Source organism: Chaetodon auriga, chromosome 4 (assembly GCF_051107435.1).
Source record: "Chaetodon auriga isolate fChaAug3 chromosome 4, fChaAug3.hap1, whole genome shotgun sequence".
Classification (NCBI taxonomy): Eukaryota; Metazoa; Chordata; class Actinopteri; order Chaetodontiformes; family Chaetodontidae; genus Chaetodon; species Chaetodon auriga.
This window is the reverse complement of record NC_135077.1, coordinates 3,509,132-3,535,148: the sequence shown is the minus strand read 5'-3', so window position 1 is coordinate 3,535,148 and position 26,017 is coordinate 3,509,132. Positions and strand designations below refer to the sequence as shown.

Genomic DNA, 26,017 nt, shown 5'->3' with positions numbered 1-26,017 from the left:
ACACAAAGATGGACTTAACAAAGCCACTGAGGGCATGGACAAACCAGCATGAGAGATACTTGTCAAGTTTAAAAAAAAAAAGAAAAAAATAGTTTTGCATGAATCTTGTGTCTTTCATATTTGACTCCTGAGCAGCCGAGCCCAGTTGCTTTCTTCTTCACCACTAAACTCCATGTAGAACGACGGGCAGCTAGCAGAGCGAAGCTAGCTAACACAACAAAGAGCACAGTGCTGTTTGGCAGAAAGGCCTGCTGATAAACACGTTGGCTGCCGCACAAAAGAACACGTGGCAGCTTCAGTTTCCTGTCATGGTTTTCTTGCCACTGTATTATAGTGAACTATGTGGCCGTTCTTCAAAGTCGCTATGGTTTCTCAACGACCGGTCCTCTCCCTCTGTCATGTCTATACCCCCCTTGACTGCCATTATGTTTTTTTGTTATTGAATGTCCATATAAAATGTTTTATATAAAATGTTTTGTTGTGATCAAGCTTTCAGATTGTTTTCTTTTAAATTCCATTGATGGAATGAAATGAATTCGTCTATCGTACACAGAGACAGAACCACCCGATGACCTTTAAGACTGCAGCTGTTAAACCTGCAATGGATGCCTTTGGCTGCGTGAGGGCAGTGGAAACGAGCGGTACACACATATCATGATTGTTTAAGTTGATATGGAAACCTGCAAGCAGCAGTTTGGAGTTGTGTTTCTGGTCACCTGCTAGTCCAGTACTTACTGTACTTTTAACTATATTTTTGTCTCCATCGATTCCTGAGAAATATCTGCCATTTTAGAAATAAAAATGCTCCACAATATCTTCACCAGTTAGTTGCTAACTTTGTCTGTCCATTGTTCGGTGACAGGTTGCCTTAGCGTTCAGTGGGTTTATCAGGGTTTCTTAAAAACGCTGCCTGTTCCTGGCTGGAAATCACACTGCTGACAGTGAACCTAGCCATTAAAGTTGCAGGCTGGACAATCAAAACCATGAGCTGAAAGATGCTTTAGTGGTCTGTAAAGCACTACAAGCAACACCTTTCACATTCCAGGTAGTCATAAGAGTCTTCTGTCACGCTAGCATGACACACTTGCACAGCATGCTTAATGACAACGCGAATATCTTCATGCTTATCACCTGTAGTGTTGACTGTTCACCATCTGTACACGTTAGCACGCTGACATTTGCTACCATGCATATTGATTACAGCAGCTTTAATAATGCAGATGTGTTTTTTCCTCTGTTGTTTTGTTCAGGATCAATTATAAAGTCAGGCTGTGTGCATATCATTGGATAGTTGAAGTGTTTTGAAGTGGAGTTGAATGAGGTTAGTCAGTGTATTAAAAGCAATAGATGGAGTACTAGCATTGAAGCAAGGCTAACGTACTGCTGTGGGTCAACAGCGAAACATATTCTATCCACCTAAAAAAGAAAAAGAGCTCACTTAAAATATCAACATCAGATGAAGTGTGTGCTGTATTTTGAATATCCCTGACTTACCTTGACCAGACAGCCCTTTACTTTGGCAGTACAGTTTTTCATTTCTAAACGACGCTCCATGCAAAGGTCCAGACCACCAGTGAATCAGCCAGATACACTGAGTAATGTAGCACTAAACACCTACAAAGAAATGAGACGAGTTACCAAATAACCAGGAAAGAAACGCACTTCTCAAAGAAGTTTGCTGTTGATTATTTTCAACCCTGTCGTGTGGAAATTAATTTACATGCAACTATTTTGCACTCATAATTACGTTGTGGTGACAAATGTGATCACTGCCTGCATTATGTTAAGAGCCAATGTTCCTTTGAGTGAATGAAACACTAGATGTCATGTGCTGCCCTGGAGCAGAATCCAAGGTTGGCATCCAGACAGTGGTTTGGTTCAGAAAACAAAAGCACTGTGATCAAGATTAGGAAAGGCTGTGGTTTCCTGGAAATGTTAATAAAAGGTCTTATGTCTCAAGTCACCACTACAGGTGGACAGTGCGTCGCAAGAGTGTCTGCTTAGGTGGACAACAATTGAAATATGCTGTCAGTAAGCGTTCAGTGTCAACGTTTCTGCAACTTGTACATCGTTCATGTACATTAACCAACATTTCCTCATTATGTTAACACAAAACAGAATTGGTCAGAATTACATTTCCCTCAAAATGGATTTGCTGTTACTAATTAGTTGTATGTAACATCATTTCTAGGAGACAGTGCTGTTACTTCAGGTAAGCCTTTTTTATGCGTAACAAATACCATTTGGCTGCACTACGTTGCTTTGTTTCTATGCTGATACTACTCTCTGTGATGCATGCAGACCGCCATCTACTGCAGGTAATACACTCACTACATGTAAGCACCTCATACAACCCCACTTCAAAAAACCTGAACTATCCCTTAAAAGACAACAAAACATTTCTTTGGGGAAAATATTTATTGACACTTCTACTCAACTGTGACACCCACATTGATCATGTGCACAAATTCACACTCATAGTTCATAAAAATAAAAATATAGATATATATATATATCTCATAAACATCTGTACATTAAGAAGGAATAGCTCCAAAGAGGGGGAGGGTTGTGGGGTGGAAAAGGCAGGAGAGAGGGTCAAAGGTTTTGTGGTCATGTACAGTACAAACAGTGACCAAACCTGCTTAAAAGAGAGGCCACTGTTTCTCAGAACTGCACAAGCCAAGTGCAAAAGGATATGAAGTTTGGAGTCATTACTTCGAGTAGGGACACCTCAGTGGAGCATAAATAGGTAAATATTTATAATATATTACTCTGTAAAATCATATTTGCCAATTTTTGACACAGTTTGGATTGAAGTACCGTTTTTTATGCAATGTTTCCCAAAACCCATGTGGGCCTATGACAACAACAACAGACATGAGGTCAGGTGTTTAGGTAGGCGAGGGAGAACAGGGCGAGAAGAGAGGAGGAGCGGCGAGGGAAAATCATTGCAGGGAGGTAAAATAGCTGTGATGCAGACATGGCGGGCGGGGGGGGGGGGGGGGGGGGGGTTTCTAGACAATTCCATATTTCGCCAGGTCGCTGAGCTCCATATCCCCAAAGGCTTCCCATGGGCAAACCACTGTGATGTCTGTGCCAAGACCCTCCATGCCGGGGATGTCGTCTCCGAATCTGAAAAAGAAACAAAAACAAGTCTTAATTTCCTGCGAATGGCACTTCTTTCATTTGATAGGTGGTGGAACCAGCGTAAAAGTGCCAGTACTAAATCATTTTAGGAGATCACTATCTTCTTTCTTAATGTCAAATCCTAACCGTTTTACTTTAGCTGTCAGATAAATGTAGTGGAGTGAAAAGCACAGTATTTCACTCTAAAAAGTTTAGATTAGACGTATGAAGTAGCAGAAAACGAAAAAAAAAAATACCTCCACCTTGTACTTGAGTACAGTACTTGATTAAATGTACTTCGTTACTTTGCACCACTGGTGGCTTTAAAGCCCCTCTTACCCCTTCTGGCCTGGTTTAGGGGCCTTGCTCTTGAAGGTGCGAGCGGCCCTCTGCTTGAACTTGGGAGGTGCCTTCTTGTCGGCGGGAGTTGCAACAGCTGCGTCTGCCATCTTTTATGCACTGAGAGGAAAAAAAAAAGAACAGTCAGTTAGCCTTGATGTGTACGACCCTCCCTCCTCCTCCTTCTCCTCCCCCTCTAAGCCCCGCTGCCCCGTGCATGCATGATATAACACCCCCATGTTAGGGCAAATTATAGACTAAAGCTGTCATACAGCTCCTTAAGACCCTGTTACACAAACGGCTTTGTCTATTTTTACACGCTGGCTTTAAAGATTACTCTTGGCCAAGTTACAGCCTGTACACCGTGAGACCAGAATATCGCTCAGTTCACCTAATTCCACAGTTAGCCTGAAGTCAACACACATATTGTATGTTGTAAATAATAAACTATGAGTGTAAGGAGATTTTCCTCTAGGCAGTTAACTTTCAGTGTGCTTTAGTCTGACCTTCCTCTGACATCATATACGTCTGGTTTTACAGGAAAGCTCAGCAGCGCTCTGGAATTGAGCAGAAATATGCGTTGACTTGCCTGATGGCATCTTTGACCTCACAAACAGATCGCGTAATTTTGTGGAAGCTGTCATGAAGTCTCTGTTAACCAGTGAGTTCTTACATTTCACAGCCGGATTTTTACATTTTCCAACTGAATCACAGTTCACCCCTGCTTTTGATCAGCCACAGTGTGCAGATCTACAGTTTGATTTCTGTGTGTAATATTCTCCTAGTGAGGGTCGACACAGCTAACAGCATCTAACAGGATCTGCATTACATCCAGCAGACAGTGAACAGAGCATCTGTGACATCTGACACCTGTTTTATTGTCCTATTGCTTTATTTTTTAACTTCTTCCCATATATTAGTTTTGTCTGCTTTAACCAGTTTTCACTTATCGTCACCTTTTTTTTTATTACATACACTCTGTTACCACTATTGCATGTTACTGACTCCAGTTAACAGTTTTTGTTCTGTAAGCTCACGTCTTTCTATTTTTTCTTTCTAAGAAAATATCCTGAATCTTTTACATAGTTAGTTCATCAGTCCCCCTTAAGACACGTGTTTAAACATGTTGAGCTGGATAATAAACTACACCTGTGTCCAAAATGACAGCAATTAAAGGTCACCCCTCCACTTCAAACTATCCAGTAATTAAGGTGAATTGTGTTTCATAAAATTAGACTTTTCAAGCACTGACATATTTTTTTTCCCTTCTTTTTAAAAAATGGCAAAATGTGTCTGAAACCTGCAAATCAGTAGGACTGACTTCCTGGGAGTTAATACCCACAAGGCCATAAGATAAAAAGCATAAAATTAATTATGTAATTTTACTTAAATAATACTTCAAACCAGTATTTTTCTTGTTTTCACTGAAGAAAAATGGCAGGTCAACACATTCAACATCATGCATTAAAAAACCGGGATGCAAAGTTCACAAAGCACAACATAAAAAGTAACGTGGAGGGTTTTCAGGTTCCTTTAAGAAGAAACACTGAGACTTTTTCCAAAATTAATCAGCCATAAACTGCACATCCAAAAACAGATACTGTTGTCTGCAAAAAGCATTTATGTCTCTTCAGCTGAAAAATCACATCCATCACAGCGTCACTGAGCTTTGCCAGCACGCCTCTGCCTTCTCCTCTTTGCTCTAACCTTAATCCTGACAGCACGACCGAAAGTTGGCCAAAGCTCGCTGCTGACTGAAGGTGAGAGTTTGGTCTTACCTGGTTCTGCAGTTACGCCGTTGGCTTCTGTCTGATGTCTCTCTGGTCAGTTTGTGTCTCTGTGGTCCTCCTGCCTTCTTCTTATATAGCTCCCACCCTCCAAATCCCCCTGACATGCTCATCCATAATGTTCTGTCCTGTGGACCCCCCCCCCCCCCCCCCCCCCTAATTGGCCTTTCTACTCTATTAGATTAGATTAAGGAGGGGGCTCAAAAGTCCAGTTTAGCTTTTCGTGCCATGTGAAGACCTTTGCAGCCTTATGTAATGAAGAATCGCTGAGAAACTCTAAATTGGATTTACTGAACAACATGACTCAGAGCATATTCTTTTCTGAGTGGGTACATTTTAAAAATAATCTAATAGTAAGGTTTTATTTTCTGCAACAGCAATAAACCCAGTTTACAGTTGAGCTTTAAAAACTAAACAGTGGGTTGTTGGAGTTTATTCTTGATTTATCCAAAATCATAACTCAAGGCTCACTTAATCAGATTTTCCAGAGCACTCCCACATCTTAATCGACTGATAGAAATCATCTGAAACCACTGGAAAGAGCTTGAAAGTGGATTTGAAGTTAAACTTTTCTTAGTTAAATCACATAAATGGGGAAGATTTGGGTGCTATAACAAACTCACAGAGTGCATCTTTAATATTTTCCCACCGTCACACGCTTCTTTTCATGTCTCACATTAATAACTGATCAGGTGTCGCTGTCCCAGTATTGCCCCGTGAAACCTGGCTCTGCACCACGAGGCGAGAGATTAAAAGCTGAATAGTTAAGTGTTCTGTATTTGGCCCCAAGTGATTGATCACCTGCGTGGAGCTCAGGGCGTCGCTGCCTTTGCGTCACATGCTCCAGATCATCATGCAGTCTGCGTTAGGACACATGTTTGTTTACAAATAAGCTGAAAGCACATCCAGAGTTACTCCAGACCTCCCGTAAACTTCATTTGTACAGCACCTTTCAGACAGGATCTGCAGCTCAGAGTGACAGTAGACAGAATGGACATAAAAACCGGGACAGAAACTAAAAGTAAAATAAGATGGAGAATAAAACCAACTTGAGAATGATAGTAGAAGTAAACAATAATAAAAATATAGACAATGCATAACATGAGATGGAACGTAAAACCACAGATTAAAGTGATAAAATATAGGTAGAAATATGGAACACAAAATGCAAAAAAATCAAGTAAAATACATCAATTATAAAGAAGCGCAGCAGTGCATGAACACGAGGCAAAGCTCAAAGGTTTCTTTAAAAATATTTAGTGAGCTGGCTTCCCTGATATCTGCAGGCCGGGTGTTGCAGAGCTTTGGAGCATATACAACTGAAAAGTGCATATTAAACACCACCAGGCATACAGACTTCTATAGATAGACAGATAGATGCGTGGGGGTGCAGTATGTGTGGGTAAAACACTGGTGCATGTGGTGGGCTATGACAGACAGACAGACAGACAGTCACACACACACACACACACACACACACACACACAGTGAATATCTTTCAGCAGATTTTTTTTGTCTTCAGCTTGATCGCTATGCTAATTATTGTCACTCACCACTGCCAGTGAATGACACCTCTGTGATTCACTTCATATTCTCAGGTTCACACACACACACACACACACACACACACACACACACACATCTAACTTGAAACACTCCTTGTATTTATATCTGGTTATCTTTCATCACGTCTATTTGTGGTTGAGCTGGTGCAGAAGAGGACAGAGCAGAGTTGGCACATGAAAGAGCGACGGAGTGAACATCTGAGGGGATTAGCAGCTCGGAGGACTTTAAAAGGGGGACGGTCGGACAGAAAGGAATCACACAGGCGAGGCTCAGACAAGCATCAGAAAAGCACTTTGAGACTTCAACAAAAGGTAAGATGAAACTGTAATTTTCTCAGCTCTGCCACGGGGAGCTGAGGCTGTTACTGCTTTGACAACGTGTAACTTAGAGAGGAGAAAAACGCTCGGAGTGATGGCTCTCTGGTGTTTTTCTTGAGTGTGGCGGCTGAGATTGATCTGAAATGAGATCTGAGATTTTTACGACTTCAGACAGGGGAGGCCTTCTTGTTGATACTCCTCACAGCCTGGCCTCTACGTCTTTATGAATATTCTATTTCTTGGTGGATTTGGATGAACAAAGAAGGATTTTGAACGCTGTTTGTACATTTTTATCCTTTGGTAATATGTTTAGATGTGGACAAGCTTGCTGAGGAGGGTGGAAAATACATGTTTATGTAAGGACACTTGTATAAAGGGGGAATTATTGGTTGATGGATGCAGAGGAATCTGGCACATTTACTTGGATAGCACCTTTCAACAGGAAGGCACCGTGAAAAGACATGAAGAAGACTTTAAAAAGTAAAAGAACTGAATAAAAGTCACAGCAAGATATGAATAAATATTCCCAAATAGTTTATTTCATACAAAGCAGTAGCATATAGAAGAAATTGAAGTCCATGGCTTAAAAGAAATGAGAGTTGCAGAGATCTCATATATTTTGTCCTTTCTTCCTCTTTTATTCCAGCAAGTAATCAAAATGGCAGACGTTGCAACTCCGGCTGACAAGAAGGCACCTCCCAAATTCAAGCAGAGGGCCATGCGCACCTTCAAGAGCAAGGCACCCAAACCAGGCCAGAAGGGGTGAGGTGGATTTGACACCACACACACAAACACACACAAAATGTATACAAGCCTTTTCTCCATTTTGGCATTTCAAGTCCTCACATGCTTTTTGTCTTGTTCATCCAGATTCGGAGACGACATCCCTGGCATGGAGGGCCTTGGCACAGACATCACAGTGGTTTGCCCATGGGAAGCCTTTGGGGATATGGAGCTCAGCGACCTGGCAAAATATGGAATTGTTTAGCCCCCTTCTCCCCCGCCTTTACCCCGTATTGTCACTATTCTCCCTCATGTGTGTTCTAGAAAGAAGGCAGCTTTTGAGGACTTAGAGGTTTGACCCAGAAAAGAAAAGAAAAAAGAACTTCCAGCACTCTCTTTTGTCTCATGCACTTTATTTGCCCCCGCCTTTGCGGCAAATTCTCCATCGTCCTTGTAACGAGTGACATCAGCTGCTCTGGGCCAGAGCTTGCACTTTCCATAGAGGAAAAAAAAAAGACAGCATTTACTGTGAAAGAGCGTTTGATCATCTTTGACTGTGAAATCCTGTTTTTCACTGTTTTGCTCTCCTCTTCCTCCACCTCTTCCTCTCAACGCTGCTGATCTGACATGCACAGATGCCTATTTTGTGTACTCGTGTACTGTACTAATATTTTTATGAGAAAATCTAAAATTTATTTCACTCTGCAGTGTGAACGATGCACCATGTGTACTCTGTCAGAAGAGAGAAAATATTCCACAAAGACAATAAATATATATTTTCCATAGAACAACTGTCTGTGTCCTTCCTGTCATTAACACCAACTGCTCTACTGATGTCACAGTAATGTGAACAATCAATGCCACAGACGCTCAGGCAGTGAGAACAACTGCATACATGGGCTTTGATCTCTGTCGTTCGCTGCTCTTATATTCTGGCTTCATCCAGAGCACATGATCCTTTACAGCCGCTGCTGTGGCCATCGTTGTTTTAGTTGCAACACTTGTATAATATAATATATACATATATATATATTTGCAAAAAAAATAAAAAAAAAAAAAAAATCTGGCTTCAGGGACAGAGGGCGAGTGGAAGATAACTAAAGATACCGTTGCCATGGCAACCAAAGCATAAAGCGATGATGAACAGTCAATGCCGCAACAAAGGTCAGATTAGGTAAAATGCCAATAAACATCAAATTATCATAGAAATCTGGCATTTTAAAGATGCCTTTAAAGACACATTTTACAGAGAGAGAGAGCCAGAGTCTAAGAAAGATTTGCAATGTTTTAAAAGGTACAGCCTCAAAAATCGAGGAGTCCCAAATCAAGAGGAAATACTCACTTCAAAAAAGGAAACGTTTGCCCTGTTTTTCCAAACTAATCTCAGAAATGTGAGAGAAGCTGTCATGAAGAAAACGGTGCTCTGTGTTTTTCTGAATTAGGGAGAAAGTTTACCTCAAAATCCGGTGAGAAGCTCTCACCTGTATGAAGTGTGGGCGCTGCTGTTCATCAGCCTGATGCTCCAGCAGCACCGCAGCAAACTAATAACAGTAGCACCTGTATTACTTAAAGACACGACCAATAAAACTGGATTAAGCTAAACAGGTGGGACATATTTGCTTCCATGAAACTGAGCTCTCAGGTAATGAAAGCTTCTCTTGGGATTTTAAGATATCTTGAGATAATGATCCCGTTAATCCAGAAAAACAGGGCAAAGATTTAACGGTACTCAGCGCACGGCGCTCCCACAGGACATCAGTCAAACTGGTCGTATTGTTAAACGGGTTTCTTCATTTTAAGAATGAAGTGTGAAAAGAATAATATTTTCTTCTGATCTGTGTGGAAGTAGAAATCTAAAGTTGCACACTGCAGTACTAACACCACTGATATCATATTCTATAGCAACTGATGATGATGATGATGTGTGTGTGTGTGGGCATGTATTACTCATATTGTGGGGACATAAATCTGTTTGCACAGCCACATTGTGGGGTCTCACCTTCCTTATGGGGACAAAACCCAAGTCTCCATAACACAAAAACATTACATTTTAGCCTGAAGACTTGGGTTGATGTTAGGTGAAGGCAAGTAGTGGTTATGGTTCTGGGAAGTCTCCAGTAAATGAATGCAGGTCAATGTTATATCCTCTGAAGTGATGGAAACACGAGTCTCTCTCTCTCTCTCAGTCTCTGTGTGTGTGTGTGTGTGGCCTCCAGATATCAATGTGCATTTGTGTCACTGCACCAATTAACTGTTGGAGCCTCTAAACAGTGAGCAGACAGAGGGACAGTGCCTGGTGCAATGTGGCACAAATATAACAAACATCAGTCGAAAACCTTTGACTTGTTCATTAGCGGGGACCTGAGGGGGAGACAGGGGAGAGGCAGCGGGTGATGTGTCTCAAAACCCCAGCAGATAAAACCAACTATATGTGCAACATATGAACCACAGCAGCAAGCGACGTCCTGCAGGTCGGGAATCAGGGCTACATACAGAGCAGCGGACAAAATAATCATACATGCGAGGTCTGGCATGCAGAAGATTCTGAAGACTTACAGATGAACTTAAGAGGCAAAATAAAAACCAAAAAACACACCTTTACATATAAAAGACATCTGTAAGCTGCTTAAAGACTTCCGTGTAAGATAATTAAGTCTCTCTTGTGTTAATTATGCTACAGTTTGCCAAGTAACCTTAAAATGAGATTATCAGTGGGAGGCCGACCAGAGCAGTCGGGCTTTTTAAACTGTTGTCTGGGTGTAACGTGGTAGCTGTGATCAGAGCTGCAACAGCTGCATCTACTGGTTACTGAGGGAAAGAAGAGGCAGCTCACTCAGCCAGAGGGGCTTCCTGCAGAGGGCAGAAACCCTCTGAGTCATGATTGATTTGTTTTAAAAGATGATGGTAACTGTGTTTCCAGGAAGCTGGAACAAAACTATTGTCTGCTGTCTATTTTTACGCTCTGGTTGCAGGATTAGACTCTGCAAAGTTACAGTTACGGCGGCATTATTTTCTTTGACATATGCTGCACAAATGTGCCTTATTCTGACTGCTGTAGTGCGTCAGTGAAGTCACATATTTATGATTCAAAGTAGTCAGATTTGAGTCACCGCCCTGCCACTCAGACTGCTGCCTGCTACTGCTCCGTGTTGTTTCTCATGTTGTGATTTTGAAAATAATTCAAGATGACTGTCTTTAAATTCTTGAAGTAGTTCCTGAAATCATGTAGCTACAAGCGGTTTGAAGATTTCTCCTAAAGGTGTAAATATATTAGAACTGAGGGACAAAAGCCCTTTCATTCTCCTCTTGTAATGGTGTCCTCTTCAGACTCATCTCTATCCAAAAGCGTACGACCAGAACAGCCAGAAATCCAAGCTGTGAGAAAAATCAAGCTACTTTCAGGAGAACACAGGGTCACCTCTCTGTCTCACTCCTGTCAGATCACCTGACCAGAGAGCCTGAAGCGAAACAGTTGATGAAGGCTCATGTGTTTGTGATTGCAGCACGTCGACTCTGTGTCTCTGGTTTTCAGCTTTTCTCTAATCAATTATTAATGGTCTAACATCAGGCAGCGGGTCTGCAGCACAGACAATAAAACAACAACAACAACAACAACAAAAAAAACTGTGCAGGCTGAGAGGACGCAGAGAGCTCAGAGCCTTGAATACCCAATGATGGCTGACAGGTACTGACCAGCGGTTTCCTGTTTGCTGCCTTGTTCTTTGCTCTGACTCCTCACTCTGACGCTTGACGAAGTGGCAGCTTACAGGCTGTAATAGGATTGGGACTTATCCATATGGGTCAGTGCAGGCAAACACAGTACATGAGCGATGTGTCTGAGTTTTATTAGATAATCCTGTTGACCCTGACCAAAACTTGGTAGTGACTCCTGTATACAGACAATACGTGTGCAAACTCAGGGTGTTTCTATAGCACCAACTGCTATTTGTTCAAACATTTGTGTCTGGAAATTTTGACGATTCCCACTTAATGCAACCCATATAAAGGATTTAAACATTCAATTGATGCAGTTGCTCCTTGTATCTGCAGGAACTACTGTAAATAAGCCATTTGTTTCTCTCATCCTGACGTGGAAGTGTTGTCTTGAAGTACTTTTTCAGTTAAAAGAGAATATAATCATTTACAAATGAACTTTATTTACAGCAGTTTTACAAAGTGTTCCTGAGCCCATGTAGCCACATTCTTTATGATAAGACAGTTACTTATTTCTCGAGAAAACATCCAATTTCTTTCACACAAGTTATTTGACTTCTCATCAAAGTTACGGACAAACTGGGTAATCATTAGTGTCTTTGCTTATTTTTCAATAAACGCTTCTAACTGCTTTCCACGTTCATTGGAGGCAATTTCATTTTAGTGATGGACAAATTACCAGGTAATTATTATCTGGTTCCAGCCTGTAGTTTACTGTGTCACCCCGTGTTAATAATCTCTGCTCTACCCACACACAGTGATTCTACAGTGTCATATGGCTAATTAAAAGTGCCAGAGGGCTTCCCCATCCTCTGAGGACCCCTGACATAACCATCAGACAGTCTGCAAACTGTTTCCAACCCACCCATGAAATCCATACTGCAAACACTCCCCCACAGCTGACACATCATGTTCATCCTCAGCCAGCAGCAGTTCAAACACTCAAAAACAAACTCTGAGACAGTTTTGATATTAATTTCAGATGATGGAAATTTTTTCCGTTTTCAAAAAGGTGCTTTGCTGATGCGGTTGTTTTATGTGTTCAGTGTTCTGTTGCAGTCACAGTGTGTTTGTGCGACTAGCCTCTCAAATTCTTCACATCTGGACAAATCACTTCAGTCATCTCCTGCTTTTATGCTTTCAGACGTGTTTCTTACCTCTGATTGTTTCTAACTCTGTGACGAATGCTGAAGTTTGCATGTGCTCGTTGCATTAGTGAGACACCGGCAGTGTGAGGAGAAGCTCAGCAGCAGGGTCCGAGGATTAAGACCACATGATGTGAATCCTTCACACGCCGAGGTCACATCAAAGCCTAACAGGGTTAAAGATTGTGTAACTGATGTTTGAGAAATAGTGACAGCTTTAACCTGGCCACAATCTAAATACCAGTAATCCATCAGGCTAAGGTTTACCTGCATTACATCACTGATCGGCCCACTAACTAACTGTCTGCATGTAATCTGAGAAGAAACCTCGACTGTCTCTGCTCCGCTGGGAACGCAGAGCAGGATTTCTATCTAACCAGCAACCTCAAACAAAACTGCAAATAAAGAATTTTATAATTCAGTAATAATAATTTGTCATTTTTTTCTCATATTATCTCTGTACAAAATAACACAGTAACTGCTAATTCGACTTGTTTTTCTTTATTTTTTTTGTATTTATTCGATTTCCCATTTCATTATGAAAACAGGGAAGCGCACATTTTCCTTTTTTTATGCAAAAAATCTATAAAAACTCTTTTTTTTGTTTCCAGATTGAATGAAAACAAAAGCACTCGGTGCTTGTGATGTTTGTGCTGTAAAGGACTTTGGACTGCAGTTCTTCTATTTAACGTGCTAAAGTATACTATAATAAAGTTTTTATTTATAGTATTAATATTATTAGTTGAAGGAAAGAATGACAAACATATCGAACTTCTGACTTCAACTCATCAAAGGAAGTTTTCTCTTTTTAGTTTGAAGCAAACAGGAGTGACTCTTGCTGAATGTCTTTAAATCCATGATGAGCTCATGAAATTAAATGAATTTTATAGTAAAATTGTATTGATAAAAAAAAAACATTTATCTTCAGTATTACATGTCTGCTCAGCATCAAAACATTCAGAAATAAACCGTTTTTTAATCTAATGCTCTGATGAAGTTGAAATGACCTGCAGCACGGTGCGACGTGCAGGACACTTTGTGCAAACTGCAGAGTTTTCTAAGATCCAGTGTCGCCACAGTCAGCTCAGAGAAAACACATCGCTAAGCCCGTGTGACAGCTCTCATCTCTTAATGTCTGTGTATTGTAATCATCGCTTTTGCTTTGTTTATTTGCAGCACCAACTATACGAGCAACTGGGCCTGTAATTTTAAGTGAAACTGCATCTTCTCTGAGCCTGTCGAACACTTAACACTCCACAAGGAGTCTGAAATTTCCTTTTTTTAAAACGTATTTCTGTCCTTCCTACTTTTTGTCCCTCTTTCCTTTTCCCTTTTCTATCATTCTCTTGCATGTATTTGTGTCAGGAATGCCACAAATACCGACTTCACTGCGAAGCGTATGTGTCAGCGCTGTTAAAATGCTGTTTGTTGCCTTTGACAATGTACTGTAGCTGGAAAGAGACTCAGTCTTAAAGCAGCAAATAAAATCCTAAAGGAGACAGATGCTATTTTGATTGGTTGGACTAATTAAAATGAGAATAAAATAGAGAACAGACACAGAAAACCAGAGGAAAATTAAGTTAAATATTTGATGTTCAGCGCTGTACAACATTTAATCCTAAAGTCACCAAAAGCTGCAGACGATTGTCACATTATAAAAGTTCCAGTATATCAAGACTTGACCTCATTGGGTGAGTTTTAGATTACAGCCAACAAGTTACTGTAAATCTTTTGCACATAGGTCATGTTTTGGAAATACTAACAGGTAAAATTTGTCTCATTTAGCTAGTACTCTGTCAGTACTTTTAAAATTAGCCAGTACATATTGAGTCAGTAATTAAAAAAAAAGATTTATTTCCAAGTCCCTCTTAGAAACAATGTTGTTACCCCCTCAATCCCTGAATGTTTGTCTTTTTATATTTATTGTACATATAGGTACACAATAAATACACCAAGTATTTAGTGATTGTGAATAATCACACAGTAATTTGCAGGCTGTAATCTAAACCTGTCACTGTGCTGTGATGACACACAATAAGTGTTCGTAAGAAGCTTTATTTTCTCCGGTCTTCACCTGAGAGGAGTTGCACTGTCATGCTCGCAGGTGTCTCTGCTGTGACGTCTGTTTGTGCTTTTCACTGAACTCGTGCGTCCATGGCGGCGGACGTGGTGTGCAGTATTAGTGTTGGCCTGATGCTCTTAAGCGCCATGTGAACATACATCGCACATGGCTGCCCTGTAAACAAGGTCAGAGTCTTCACAGCTCAGAACCACATGTCTTTTCACCTCAGTCATTTCTTCTGCATCATTGTTTGATCCACTGCTGTGGTCCAGACTTTCCCATCAGCCTCAGCTGTTCCTCATGTTTAGTGCTTCTGATCAAAGTTTAATACAAAAGTATTTGGATTTTATTGATGCAAAAGGCAAAGTTTCCAGATTCAGACCAAAAGCGCTGTTAACATTTTGTTCTTAAAAGTTCATTCATTATACTTTTGTGCATCCAGCTGTTTTTTTTTCCGCTCTGTGGTCAACCAACTGTAACTTGCCTGCATTTTTTAGCAGATGCCTTTTCGGTGGGTAAACTGTTTAGAATCGCTGCACAAAACGTCAGACTTTGTATAAATCACTCCTCTCGAGTTTAGTTGTATTTGCCATGTTATAAATAAATGTGCATTTCAGAGGCTTTTAGTTTTGTTTAAACATCAACACAAACATTTCTGTGGTGGTTGCGGGCGCTGCTGTAAGTTCGTGGGCTTTTTCTGTCTCCCTAACAAGTTATCTGAGAAAATGTTTTATGTATTTGTTTTTTCTTGGCACACAGTTTTAGGTTTCCTAGAAGTTTAGAGGTTCTTCTGGAGATTTTTCTGAATAAATTTGCTGTCAACGTATTAGCATGCAGAGGAACGGACTGTCTTCTGGCTGTGTTAACTGGTGACTGGTTACTCAAGGCTGCTGCACGACAGCAGTTTTGTCTGTTTTTCACAGCACGCTGCATTCTGTTATTGAAATTTTCCCATCAGATGCTTTTATTTCTGGGACCAGTGTAAATCAGTGGTGCCATGTGACTTTCATAAATTATGAGCACAAATCAGTTGATCTGATCAAATCTGGAACGTTTGGTGAGAAATCTTCTGATAGCTTGGTTTATAGTCACTGAATACATACCTGTATTTGTTTTTTATGAAAATCAATCTGCTATAAAGAGAAAAGAAAATCAAGGCAATAACACCTTTTTTTTTTTTTTTTTTTTTTAACCTTGTTTTCTTGTATTGGCTTGACTTTGTTGGGTGTCTGCATGATGATGAATGGATGGAAGTTGTGTCCCTCCTGTGGTGAATCTATCAAAATGCAGCCCAGCTAATCTCTGGCCTGTCGCTGGTCACACAGGCCTCCTCACTGGCTATTTGCAGCCCGTCTGGGGTTACTGAGCGTTGACCAGGCTGCAGAGCTTCCCACCAACAAAACGTTGAGACACACCAAGACACAGGAAAAGGGCAATGTTTCATAAATGCAAAGGTCAGCTGGACTAATTGGATCATTATTGCACCTTTAAACCTCAGATTGCCAACATGCCATAGTGCAGACACCTTTCCCCTGTTGCACAGTGACACGTAGTCCAACGTCTCTGCATCCCCGCTTATCAAGAACACCTGGCTGGTTCCCAAGAAGCCTCCAATCACATCCCAGAGAAGCTGCAGCAGCCGCAGCCATGTGGCGACCGTCAGAGACACACCAGAGGTGATACGAACCTTCGTACAGAGTCAAACAGCCACAAAGACTTCTGGGCATTTGTTTTCTCTACCTGCCTCCCTGTCAGCCGAATCAGCTCAAACATGCTGCTCGCTCTGTTGGTCTCCCTCCTGGTGTCGTCTGTCGCTGCCACAGAGGAAGGTAAATTGATTTAAGTGCGCTGTGTCATCTTGGTTTTATTCTGGATTTTGTCTCTTTGCTTTTGATGTAGAAAATCAAGCATATCATAATTTGGCCTTGTATTATAATCAAAGCACTGCAGCTCTGCTAATAGTTTGTCTTTTTACCACTTTGGATGGTTTGCCATGACATATGGAATAGACATTCATGGTGACCAGAAGATGAATCCAACTGACTTTGGTGATCCTCTGGATTATCCGCCATCGACAGGTCAAAATCTTCATTTATCGAGTAATATATCTCATCATCTGCTTCATGGATCGCCTCATTGTTGTCTGCAGATTCACATTTCTCAGAGGATGAACTGTACAGTGGTGATCTCCTGACTTTTCCCTCAGAGCCACCATGAGGCTCACGTTTGTGGTTGATCTCAACACTTCAGTCTGCCGTACCTTGTGTTAATTAGCAAAAGTTAGCATGGTAGCATGCCAAACTCAGATACTGAAAATTGTAACTTCTAAACTTCAGCGCATTTTCATTGTGAGGATGTTAGCAAAGCAACGTTAGCATACAGCCCACTATTACTGGACAGACTGTCACGAAAGTTGGCACAGACATCCGTGAATTGCATTAACTTTAGTGATCTCTTAGCTTTTCCTGTAGCCCAATCATCATGTCAGTGTGTTTGTCCATTATTTTTGGTTTATGATGAAATTCCTGCAAAACTAATAAGCATGTTTGCAGTTTCACTGTGAGGTTGTTACTAAGCTGATGTTAGCATCCAGCCCACAACTGTGTTTAAGCCCACAGAGCCAGTAGCACGAGCGTGGCCGACTCTTAGTGTTGTTGGGATGACGACTGAGACTGTAAAGTGCAAACTGCTTTGAATCGTGTTTCCAGTGAATCTCGTGTCTTTCTTACCCAGACGGCGCCCTGCCCAGGCTGACCGACACCAAAGCTGCTGAGGCCTTCGTCGACTCTGCCGAGGTGGTGGTCATCGGATTCCTGGAGGTCAGAGAAGAAAATTACATATAAAGAAAAAAAAAAAGTCTCCACCAGGGGCTCAAATAAGCTTTCAGACATCTTTAAACAAGCCCACAGAGGCTGTTTTATGGCTTAGTGTATTTGGCTAACATGCATGCGGCAAACCAGACATGATCAGACAAATTAGCTACGAGTGAGACTGTGAGGGCTCCAAAAATAAAGCGTTTGTTTGCACCCTGGTCTCAGTGATGCTATTGTCACAAATAGATTTTGAAGAAGAATGTATTTCCTGTGGCCACACCTTTGGCAGTGCTGGCGCTGTGAGGACAGAGGGTGGCTGGCTGTCCCACGGAGGCGAGCCCTTTGGCCAGACTGTGCGCGGGGGAAAATGGCGGACCACTTGACAGGAAATACATACGTATCTGAAGACTTGTGGGATTGGCTCCATTGACCCTCCTGTAAACAAGTGCACACAGGGAGAAGGCTCATGACAGAAGAGTGGAAGCGAGAGGCAGGGAGCACATGAGGATAGCGCATAGTTGGATCGTGATGCTGAAGGCAAGAAGAGACCAAAATATTGGTGCTGTGACTCACTGGGAATGAACACATATTACAGGCTGCAAAATGATAAAACGGATTGCCAGGGCTCATGCAAGACTGTCTCAGAAATAGACATGATTCACCTTCCTTTGAGCCAGTCTCAGCTCTCTCTTCCTGCTACATTTCTTTGTTTCTCCTCCTCTCTCTCTCTCTCTCTCTCTCTGCCCCTTTCGCTTTTTTTCACATTTAGATTTTCTTTGAGGAAAACGGATGGTAACAGGAGAGTTTCTCATGTCCCCTACACCTACTGGTGGTCTGTGAAAAGTCATTTTAAAGAGAGAGAAAAAATACACCCCGACTCCGAAAGGTGTCCTTTTTATGCCTATAACACCAACAAGATGCAGTATGAAATATATATAATGATAATAGAATAACAAAATGCTAAATACATAGAACAATAATAATAATTAAGAAAAAATAAAATATGATAAAATAGAGTGCAGAGTGCAAATATGAAATATAAAATGCCAATAAGGTGAAATCCAATATATGCACAATGCCAAAAATATAAACAGGTTAACGGAAAGGTGTAAAATGTGGACGGTTAAGCAGAGAAATGTACAATATATATGCTATGTAACTGTTATGGGTAATGGTAAATAATGTAACTTGTCTTTCTTTCTTTAAAATCTGCTCCTTGTGTTTTATGACAGTGTGTGTTTTGTTCTATTAATGTCGACCACACACACACACACACACACACACACACACACACACACACACAGCTTTTTAAAAGACCTTACCTCGAGGTGACTTGACATCAGTCCATATTTCAACAAAGAATTAAAATCCTTACAGTAATGAATAAATAAAGAAGGGCGAACACATTATAAACAATTGGAGGACAACAAGAGGATATAGTCAGATTTTTTTTTTTAACTTAAATTAAAAGTAGCCTTTTTATATATTTTTCAGTAAAAGCTATTGATATTAAAAAGATATTATATTATAATATTAAGCTATTAATATTGAAGGGTAAATTTCCTGCATTCAAAATGTTACTTCAGGAAAACTATTAAAGAATTACAAACAACATGGACTCAGAGCGGCTTCTGCCAATGTTATTTTTCTGTACATTATATAATTAGATTATCATTACTGATGCATTAATATGAAAGCAGAATATTTTACCTTCCCATCTCTGCCAATGCATTCAGCACACTTGTCCTCCTCAGGGTGCATTTCAGTGCCTGCCTACATTTCCATGTTTTATGTCACAGCCTACTCATGGAGGAGGTATATTTTCCCTCTTTTAAATTTGAAGGTTGTATAAGAATTACAATAAAAAAAATAACCTACACATTTTAAGGAAAAACACAAGAAATTATATCAAAATGACTGCATAGTATACAATGATGAAAGAAAACAGCATAACGAACGTGCTTGATGAGATGAGATAGTTCAAACAACCTCCCTCTGCAGCTCTCTCATTTTCCCTTTCGTGACTCAGGGAGAGGAAAGTCACGGCTATCAGGAGCTCGTCGCAGCTGCGAAGAAAGTTGACTCAGTCCCTGTAGCCATTTGCACCGTGAAAGAGGTGTGGGCTGACTACAGCATCTCCTCAGACACCATCACCCTGTTCAGAAAGGTACTGCACCATCAGGACTGTGCATGACTTTGTCTGCACGAGGCGTCTTTTCAGGAATAAATGTGATGAATGCTGTGATTTTACGATGATGACAGTAATGATGTTGTGCTTTATGTGATTCAGGCCGATAACCTCCAGGAGAATCTTGTTCTGTCTGAAGCCAAGAAGTTAGAAGTTGACGGTCTTGTGAACTTCATCACCACCAACGAGGTCCGATACATCACAGAGTACAACCAAGTGGTAGGTCCCACTCTTTTTTTCCTCTTATTTATCCCTTAAAATTTTTTCTTTCACTTAAAAATCCAGTTTTATTCAAATGCAAAATAGAAAGTGAGTAAAATCATAGAAAAAATGACAATTTTTAACATTTCCCATTACCCACCACTCCATCGTCCCCTTTAACCCTCTTATTAGCCATAGACATTAACCTGTGCTTCACATTTGATATTGCACATAGTATCTAAATGTATCTCAACAGGAGCGATCCTTAATGCTCCATTCTGCATTTGCACCTCATTGATATTTTAATGTTTTATATTTGCACTCTACTGCAACTGCTGCACAACAGTTTCCCTCAGGATGAACAAAGTCCTATCTAAGTTATCTTTCCCACCACCGCTTGTCAACAAAGCACAGTATTCAATGTATTCTGTGATTATAAACATAACCAACATAAATAACAGAGTGAGCAGGGCTAATACAAGAACAAGATTTCAGTTTTTATGGAGCTGTTTTTGAAAATCACCCGTTAGATGCTGTCAGGTCTGACAAAGGAGATCATGGCTCACCAGTGGGAATAGAACTCCCATCTCAGCCCTCACTCTTCACATTGGCTGTTTTTGTTTTCTCCTCAGACGGCAGTGGGCCTGTTCCACTCCCAGGTGAAATCACACCTCCTGCTCTTTGCCAACAGAGGGACCAAAGACTACAGTAAGCTCAAGAAGCGACTGGGAGCTCTCGCCCCTGAGTTCACAGGAAAGGTGAGAACTTACTTCACCTACAGCTTCAAATTGATTGAAATGGATGTAAACCTCAAATTAAAGCAAATGCAGGCCCACAAATCAAATACAACCAAATGATTTTACACTCTTGTGGTAGCTTGACCTAATGCATAATGTGCTAAAATGAATTAAATTAAACTGTATTAAAAACTGTTTTGCAGTTCTTGTTCGTGCTAATTAACGGAGCATTGAAGTCTAACTCTCGGGCGGTGGGCTTCTTCGGCCTCAAATCTGAGGACCTCCCCCGAGTTGGCATCTATGACAGTGACTCTGACGGGACGTGGCTCCTTCCTGAGGGAGAGATTTCCACTGAACGAGTACGGGACTTCTGCCAATCCTTCCTACGGGGGGATCTGAAGGTGAGCGGCCTGATGAGGAGATGCATTCGACCTAGTAGCTTCAACAGCGAGTTCACATTTAGATGTTGCTTTTTGTACTCAGACGATCTGTAGACTGACGTTTGAACAATTTAAAACAAAAAAAAGTTTAGTGATTTCAATAAGCAGCATAATTAGGAAATAAAAAAAAAACAGAAAAACTTCACTCGTGTTAAAAACAGTGGCAGAAAGGAAAGTGGCAGCGTGTTTGGAGCACCAACGTGCGAGAGGATTAAAAGCACCTCTTGCTGTCACTGTAAAGTATGTGTGCCATGCATGCACCAGACAGGAAACCTCACTCTGTGCACCAATTAGCTCTGTTACACCACACAGAGCTCCAGCTGTGTGTGACGCAGCGTCTGAAGACCCACAACAAGACACAGGAACCAGAGTTGTCAACAAAGTGTGGCACTAAAACGACTGAAATCCCATCGTCTCAAACGAGGTGGACAATAGACGCCATCTGAAATGCATTTAAAAAAAAAAGCTGATGTGGTAAAAAAAAGTTACCTCATCACCAATAACACAAATCTATCTCGCTGCTGCATTTTTGTACATTTCCCTTGTACACTGCCATTCTCATGAGCACGATATCTCAGGAATGCTTTCAGGGAATTTCTTCAAAATTTGACAAAACCGTTCACTTGGACTCAAGGATCAACTGACTCGATTTCGGTGATGTAAGGTCAAAGGTCACTGAGACCACACAAAACACATTTTTGATGTGTTGACTCTGTCGAGAATGTCGAATTCTTTCGCTAATTACGGCAAAAACACACAAATGTCTAATAACATAAAGGAATGAAGTGATGACATTTTATACCCAAAGATTGTGACCATACTTCACATTTGGTCAGACACTGGATTGACGACTCTGATCTTTGGTGTCCACCTTCAAACTGTGCTGATTGTTTAGATCTTCTGTGCTGTCGGGTCGAAGGTGTGTGTGAAGCCTCCACCTTTTACAGTTCGTAGCTTCTTTGCAGCACCATCCATATTTGAAGCACTGCAGTCACCACCAGCTCATTGGTTCTGCTGATGTTGACCTTCAGGTGATTGTCGTTGCTCCTCGTGATGAAGCTCTCTATCAGTCCTCTGTGCTGCTCTGGAACAATAGTCTCTAAGTGAAGACAGTGTGTTTCTCACTGGACATTATTCACTGCAATCATACATGCCAATATAGAGATAACTGCCACTTCAACAAAAAAGGCACTGAATACCTTAAATCCCTTCAAAGTCTTCACTGCATATGACAGACATGGACGTTAACTGCAACTTGACCGGTTGGCAGAGGCGAACGGCCACAGGCCGGTAGTTGTTGTCTTTGATATATTCTTCTGAAACTGAATAATTTAAAATTCTTGACAGATAAAACTAGATATGCAGCAGATGCCTCAGTGTTGTTGACGTAGATAAAGTTAGTTCCTAAATAAAGAAAGTGCTTCGAGTTTTCCTCTGAAGCAGTCAAATACCAGACTTTTGAGGTCTGTGTCTGTGAAAGGCGACATAAATAATCTCGAGGTAACCTTGGTATAGATACAAGAGTCACATATTCCCTCAGTGCTGTGCTGTCTGCCGTACTTCACTTATCCCATGTTTATGTCTTTCAGGAGGAGAAGCAGGCAGGTGCGGAAACCAAAACAGAGCTCTAGGACTGAACAAATGTAAATGAACCTTATATATTAAATAAGACGGAAAAACAGCGTCTGGTGTGAATTCTTTCTTTCATCCTTCTTTCTCGTCTCTTTCTTAATTCAAAAACAAGGGAATCTATGCAAAGTGAACATTAGCATGTGTGCATGTGTACATCACGTGTCCTCACTTATTTACCAGTGTGTGTTATGTTTTGTCTGTTTACGCGAGTGTGAGCCCGTCTGCGGCCCGGTTAGCAGACCGCAGGTCTCTGGCCACAAGTCGCGCAGAGATCTGGCAGAGTTTGTTAGTCTGTCTACTAAAGTTATTGTCAGAACCACAACACACCAACCTCAGAGAGAGTGACGGAGACGAGGCTGGGAAGATTCAGCAGTCAAGACAGAGTCATTTCTCCAACGGTTCATCCTGGATAGAAACGCTTTGTAAATAAAGTGAGAGACATCATCTGCACAGCATAAACTAACATGAAATCTCCCAGCGAGGAACGCCAAGGGCACCAATCACACACGGTCGAAAGCAGGGCATCAAATTAAAAAGAATGAAATTCAAGAAATTTGGCTCAAAGACATATCAGGCTCTAAATATGGATAAAAGTGAGAGTATTTAGCAATAAAGTCTATAAAATCTGTATAAAAGGACAACAGATGGGCTGTAGACATCAAGAGTGAAAAGTTTGGGGCTTGTCCCAAAAATATTCTCTCAAGCTTGAAGGGAATTTCAAGGCCCAGACTGGGATCAGTATAATTAGTGGTGTTGCACTGCCAAGCGGATGCATCCGGCGGAATTGGGAAAGCCTGGCAGGTGGACGTTTCTCAGAGACCAGATGGAAATATACAGCGTGTGTCGCCTGCCATCTGACTTTGTTTACGGCTGCAGTCGAGACGGTGTTACATAAAGCACTGCCGGGGCTCTGCGGGTGGTAGAGAGACGACCAAATCAAAAAGTAAACCGTTACTCGATAACAGCTGAGGTTAAACAATATTACAAACACATAACAGAAACAATATGGACGCTAATTACTGATGATTCGAAAAAAAAAAAAAAAAAGATTTATTATGTCATTGTGTTGTTTATTAACATTTTGTTTCTGTATTTTCAATAAGTAAGATTTCAAATCATGCTTGATTACAACTCCTGTACTGCCTATACTTATGAGAAATGACAATAGAAACATTCCAAAGTGATGCCTGTGTTAACATCAGTAATCCAGTACAGTTAGTGGACACAGTAACCTGCAGGCATGCCTAGAAATTATGAACCAGTCATCTGTCATATAACAAAATAGATCCTATATTGAATGTGGTTTGGTGATTTGGTTTCTGACCAATTTCCAGCTAAAACTTATTTGGACATTGCTATTTAAAAAGCAGCTGTGGAGTTCAGCTCTGGATCCTGGAAGGAGATGCATCATCATAACAGTGTATTATCACATGCTGTCACACAGGGTCAGGGATGGTTGTCTGAGGGAAAACGAGTTAAATGTTTATCTTCTGATGTTCTTTTCTTAACTGGTACACAGCAAAGACAACGATGCAGCAGATCGACAGCAGTTTTACAGAATATATTGTGGTGTGTCTGGAGATGTGTGATTGTACAAACCTTCCACGGAACACGACACTGGTTTGACAGTGCAGTGTTTAAGTGGTCTCCTCTCTGGGCTCCAAAATAGCTGAGATGCTAACTTATTACTACAGTGGAAACACTGATGTGGAATGGCAGGCACTCAGTCACTTGTTTCCTGCAGCAGCAGTTATTGTAGGTGTTAAATGTAACAGTATATAAAGTAGTTAACATCATCTCAAGTTTAAACATCTACAGCTAAATACAACGTCCACATGAATGCAGCAGTAACATTACCATTTTACTGCAGAACAAACACTTCTGCATTTCATACTTTCAGGTAAATTCTGCTGATAATATTTATATACTGAACATTTTTGGGTTTTGAATGCAGGACTTCTACTACTACTACTGCTATTATTGCTACTTCTTGTGGAGTATTTTCACAGTGTGGTAATAGTTTTACTGAAATAAAGGATCTGAATACTTCTTTCACCTCCATTGAGAAAACAAGCCTTGGTGCTTTGTTGTGAAGCAACTGTGCTCCTCAACTCTGTCGCTCAAATTAAACACAGAAGTCTGTTCTCTAAAAAAACAGTAAATCCCGGAGATCTCACGGTCCTGTTGGTCTAAACTGAGCAGTAACTTGGCTCTTGCTGTCCCAAGGAAACCTCATAGATCTTCATCCAAAGCTGGTTTCTAAGGAAGACTAGTCTCTAATAAGTAAGCAATAAGTATACTGTGCGTCTAGTCTCTAGTCATGTCAGTGTTATTCCCAGGTTTTCAAAACACATCAAACTTTTTTTATAGCTCCTGCGATGCTGTCTGTTTATCTTTCCGTCGGTTCACCCTGATGCATCTGACAGACAATGAAAACACTCTGTTGTACAGTATGCAGATCAATACATGTTAAAATAGTGGCGTTATGCCTCCATCTTATGAGTGAATTATGAGGAAAAGGTTTCTGGTGCTGCATGATATCTGAACCTGTAGCGGCTTCACACAACCAAAAACGAACGATGAAGAGCTTTTCGCTCTGCAAGTCATCTGCTACACACACAGAGTATACACTAGACCTCTCTTCCAGGAGTTTTACACTAGTTGTACAGCAGAAATGTGTCCCTCAACACATCTGCACAGTCCTGTATGTCCAAACACGAGGAACCATTCGTGCTGAACGTCTGCTTGCTTTTACATGCGTACCTGAATGCAAAACCACACATCCAACCTTTTCGTCAGTCAGTTGTTGTTTTACAGCATCGTTCCCTGGAGTCTCTGGCACCTTGCTGAGGTTACACACACGCTTACCTATAACACGAAATGTTCTCTCTGAGTTACGAGCATCCACACGCACAGTGAGGTAATGGTTTAAACAGAACAGTCTAAATGCGCGCCTGTAACTGGTCATTTAAAGGTTGTTTGTTGCAATGATATGCTGCACGTGTATCATGCGAGTGGAGCAAAGCTGGCAGGGACAAACGAAGGAAACTCACAATCATTTGACATTGCATTTAAAATGGCTCCATTTCGTCTCCGTGCTGTGCTGTTCACATCGGCAGAGCTTCTAAACCTGCTGTGAACCCTCGTCTATCCTTCAGAGAGCTTGATGGTATGTTGATGTGGGAGTAAAGTTACTTGTTTATTTAAAAGGTACATACTTGTTGGAG

At 41.1% G+C, this 26,017-nt stretch overlaps 3 protein-coding genes across 3 annotated transcripts; 2 read left to right on the top strand and 1 right to left on the bottom strand.

Annotated features, from left to right (window-relative positions):
- Positions 1 to 2,915: 2,915 nt before the first annotated feature.
- On the bottom strand, positions 2,916 to 5,317 carry LOC143319342 (retinal cone rhodopsin-sensitive cGMP 3',5'-cyclic phosphodiesterase subunit gamma-like). The gene is made up of 3 exons (XM_076728236.1): positions 5,244 to 5,317; positions 3,466 to 3,585; positions 2,916 to 3,132 (listed from the first exon to the last, which is right to left on the bottom strand). Exons 2-3 carry the CDS (start codon positions 3,573 to 3,575, stop codon positions 3,015 to 3,017), a joined length of 228 nt encoding a protein of 75 aa, XP_076584351.1. The 5' UTR covers positions 3,576 to 3,585; positions 5,244 to 5,317; the 3' UTR covers positions 2,916 to 3,014.
- Positions 5,318 to 7,018: 1,701 nt separating this feature from the next.
- Positions 7,019 to 8,649, top strand: LOC143318906 (retinal cone rhodopsin-sensitive cGMP 3',5'-cyclic phosphodiesterase subunit gamma-like). The gene is made up of 3 exons (XM_076727430.1): positions 7,019 to 7,129; positions 7,786 to 7,897; positions 8,006 to 8,649. Exons 2-3 carry the CDS (start codon positions 7,794 to 7,796, stop codon positions 8,121 to 8,123), a joined length of 222 nt encoding a protein of 73 aa, XP_076583545.1. The 5' UTR covers positions 7,019 to 7,129; positions 7,786 to 7,793; the 3' UTR covers positions 8,124 to 8,649.
- A 7,901-nt stretch (positions 8,650 to 16,550) lies between these two features.
- On the top strand, positions 16,551 to 22,789 carry erp27 (endoplasmic reticulum protein 27). Its single transcript, XM_076729550.1, has 7 exons — positions 16,551 to 16,608; positions 17,513 to 17,598; positions 19,622 to 19,759; positions 19,883 to 19,999; positions 20,614 to 20,739; positions 20,922 to 21,119; positions 22,748 to 22,789. Exons 1-7 carry the CDS (start codon positions 16,551 to 16,553, stop codon positions 22,787 to 22,789), a joined length of 765 nt encoding a protein of 254 aa, XP_076585665.1.
- The last annotated feature ends 3,228 nt before the right edge of the window (positions 22,790 to 26,017 follow it).

Coding starts and splice junctions, on each gene's coding strand:
- LOC143319342 (XM_076728236.1), bottom strand. CDS start 3,575: ATGGCAGACGCAGCTGTTGCAACTCCCGCCGACAAGAAGGCACCTCCC. Junction 3,133..3,465: donor CCTAAACCAGGCCAGAAGGG/GTAAGAGGGGCT, acceptor TTTCTTTTTCAG/ATTCGGAGACGACATCCCCG.
- LOC143318906 (XM_076727430.1), top strand. CDS start 7,794: ATGGCAGACGTTGCAACTCCGGCTGACAAGAAGGCACCTCCCAAATTC. Junction 7,898..8,005: donor CCCAAACCAGGCCAGAAGGG/GTGAGGTGGATT, acceptor TTGTTCATCCAG/ATTCGGAGACGACATCCCTG.
- erp27 (XM_076729550.1), top strand. CDS start 16,551: ATGCTGCTCGCTCTGTTGGTCTCCCTCCTGGTGTCGTCTGTCGCTGCC. Junction 16,609..17,512: donor TGTCGCTGCCACAGAGGAAG/GTAAATTGATTT, acceptor TTTCTTACCCAG/ACGGCGCCCTGCCCAGGCTG. Junction 21,120..22,747: donor TCCTACGGGGGGATCTGAAG/GTGAGCGGCCTG, acceptor TATGTCTTTCAG/GAGGAGAAGCAGGCAGGTGC.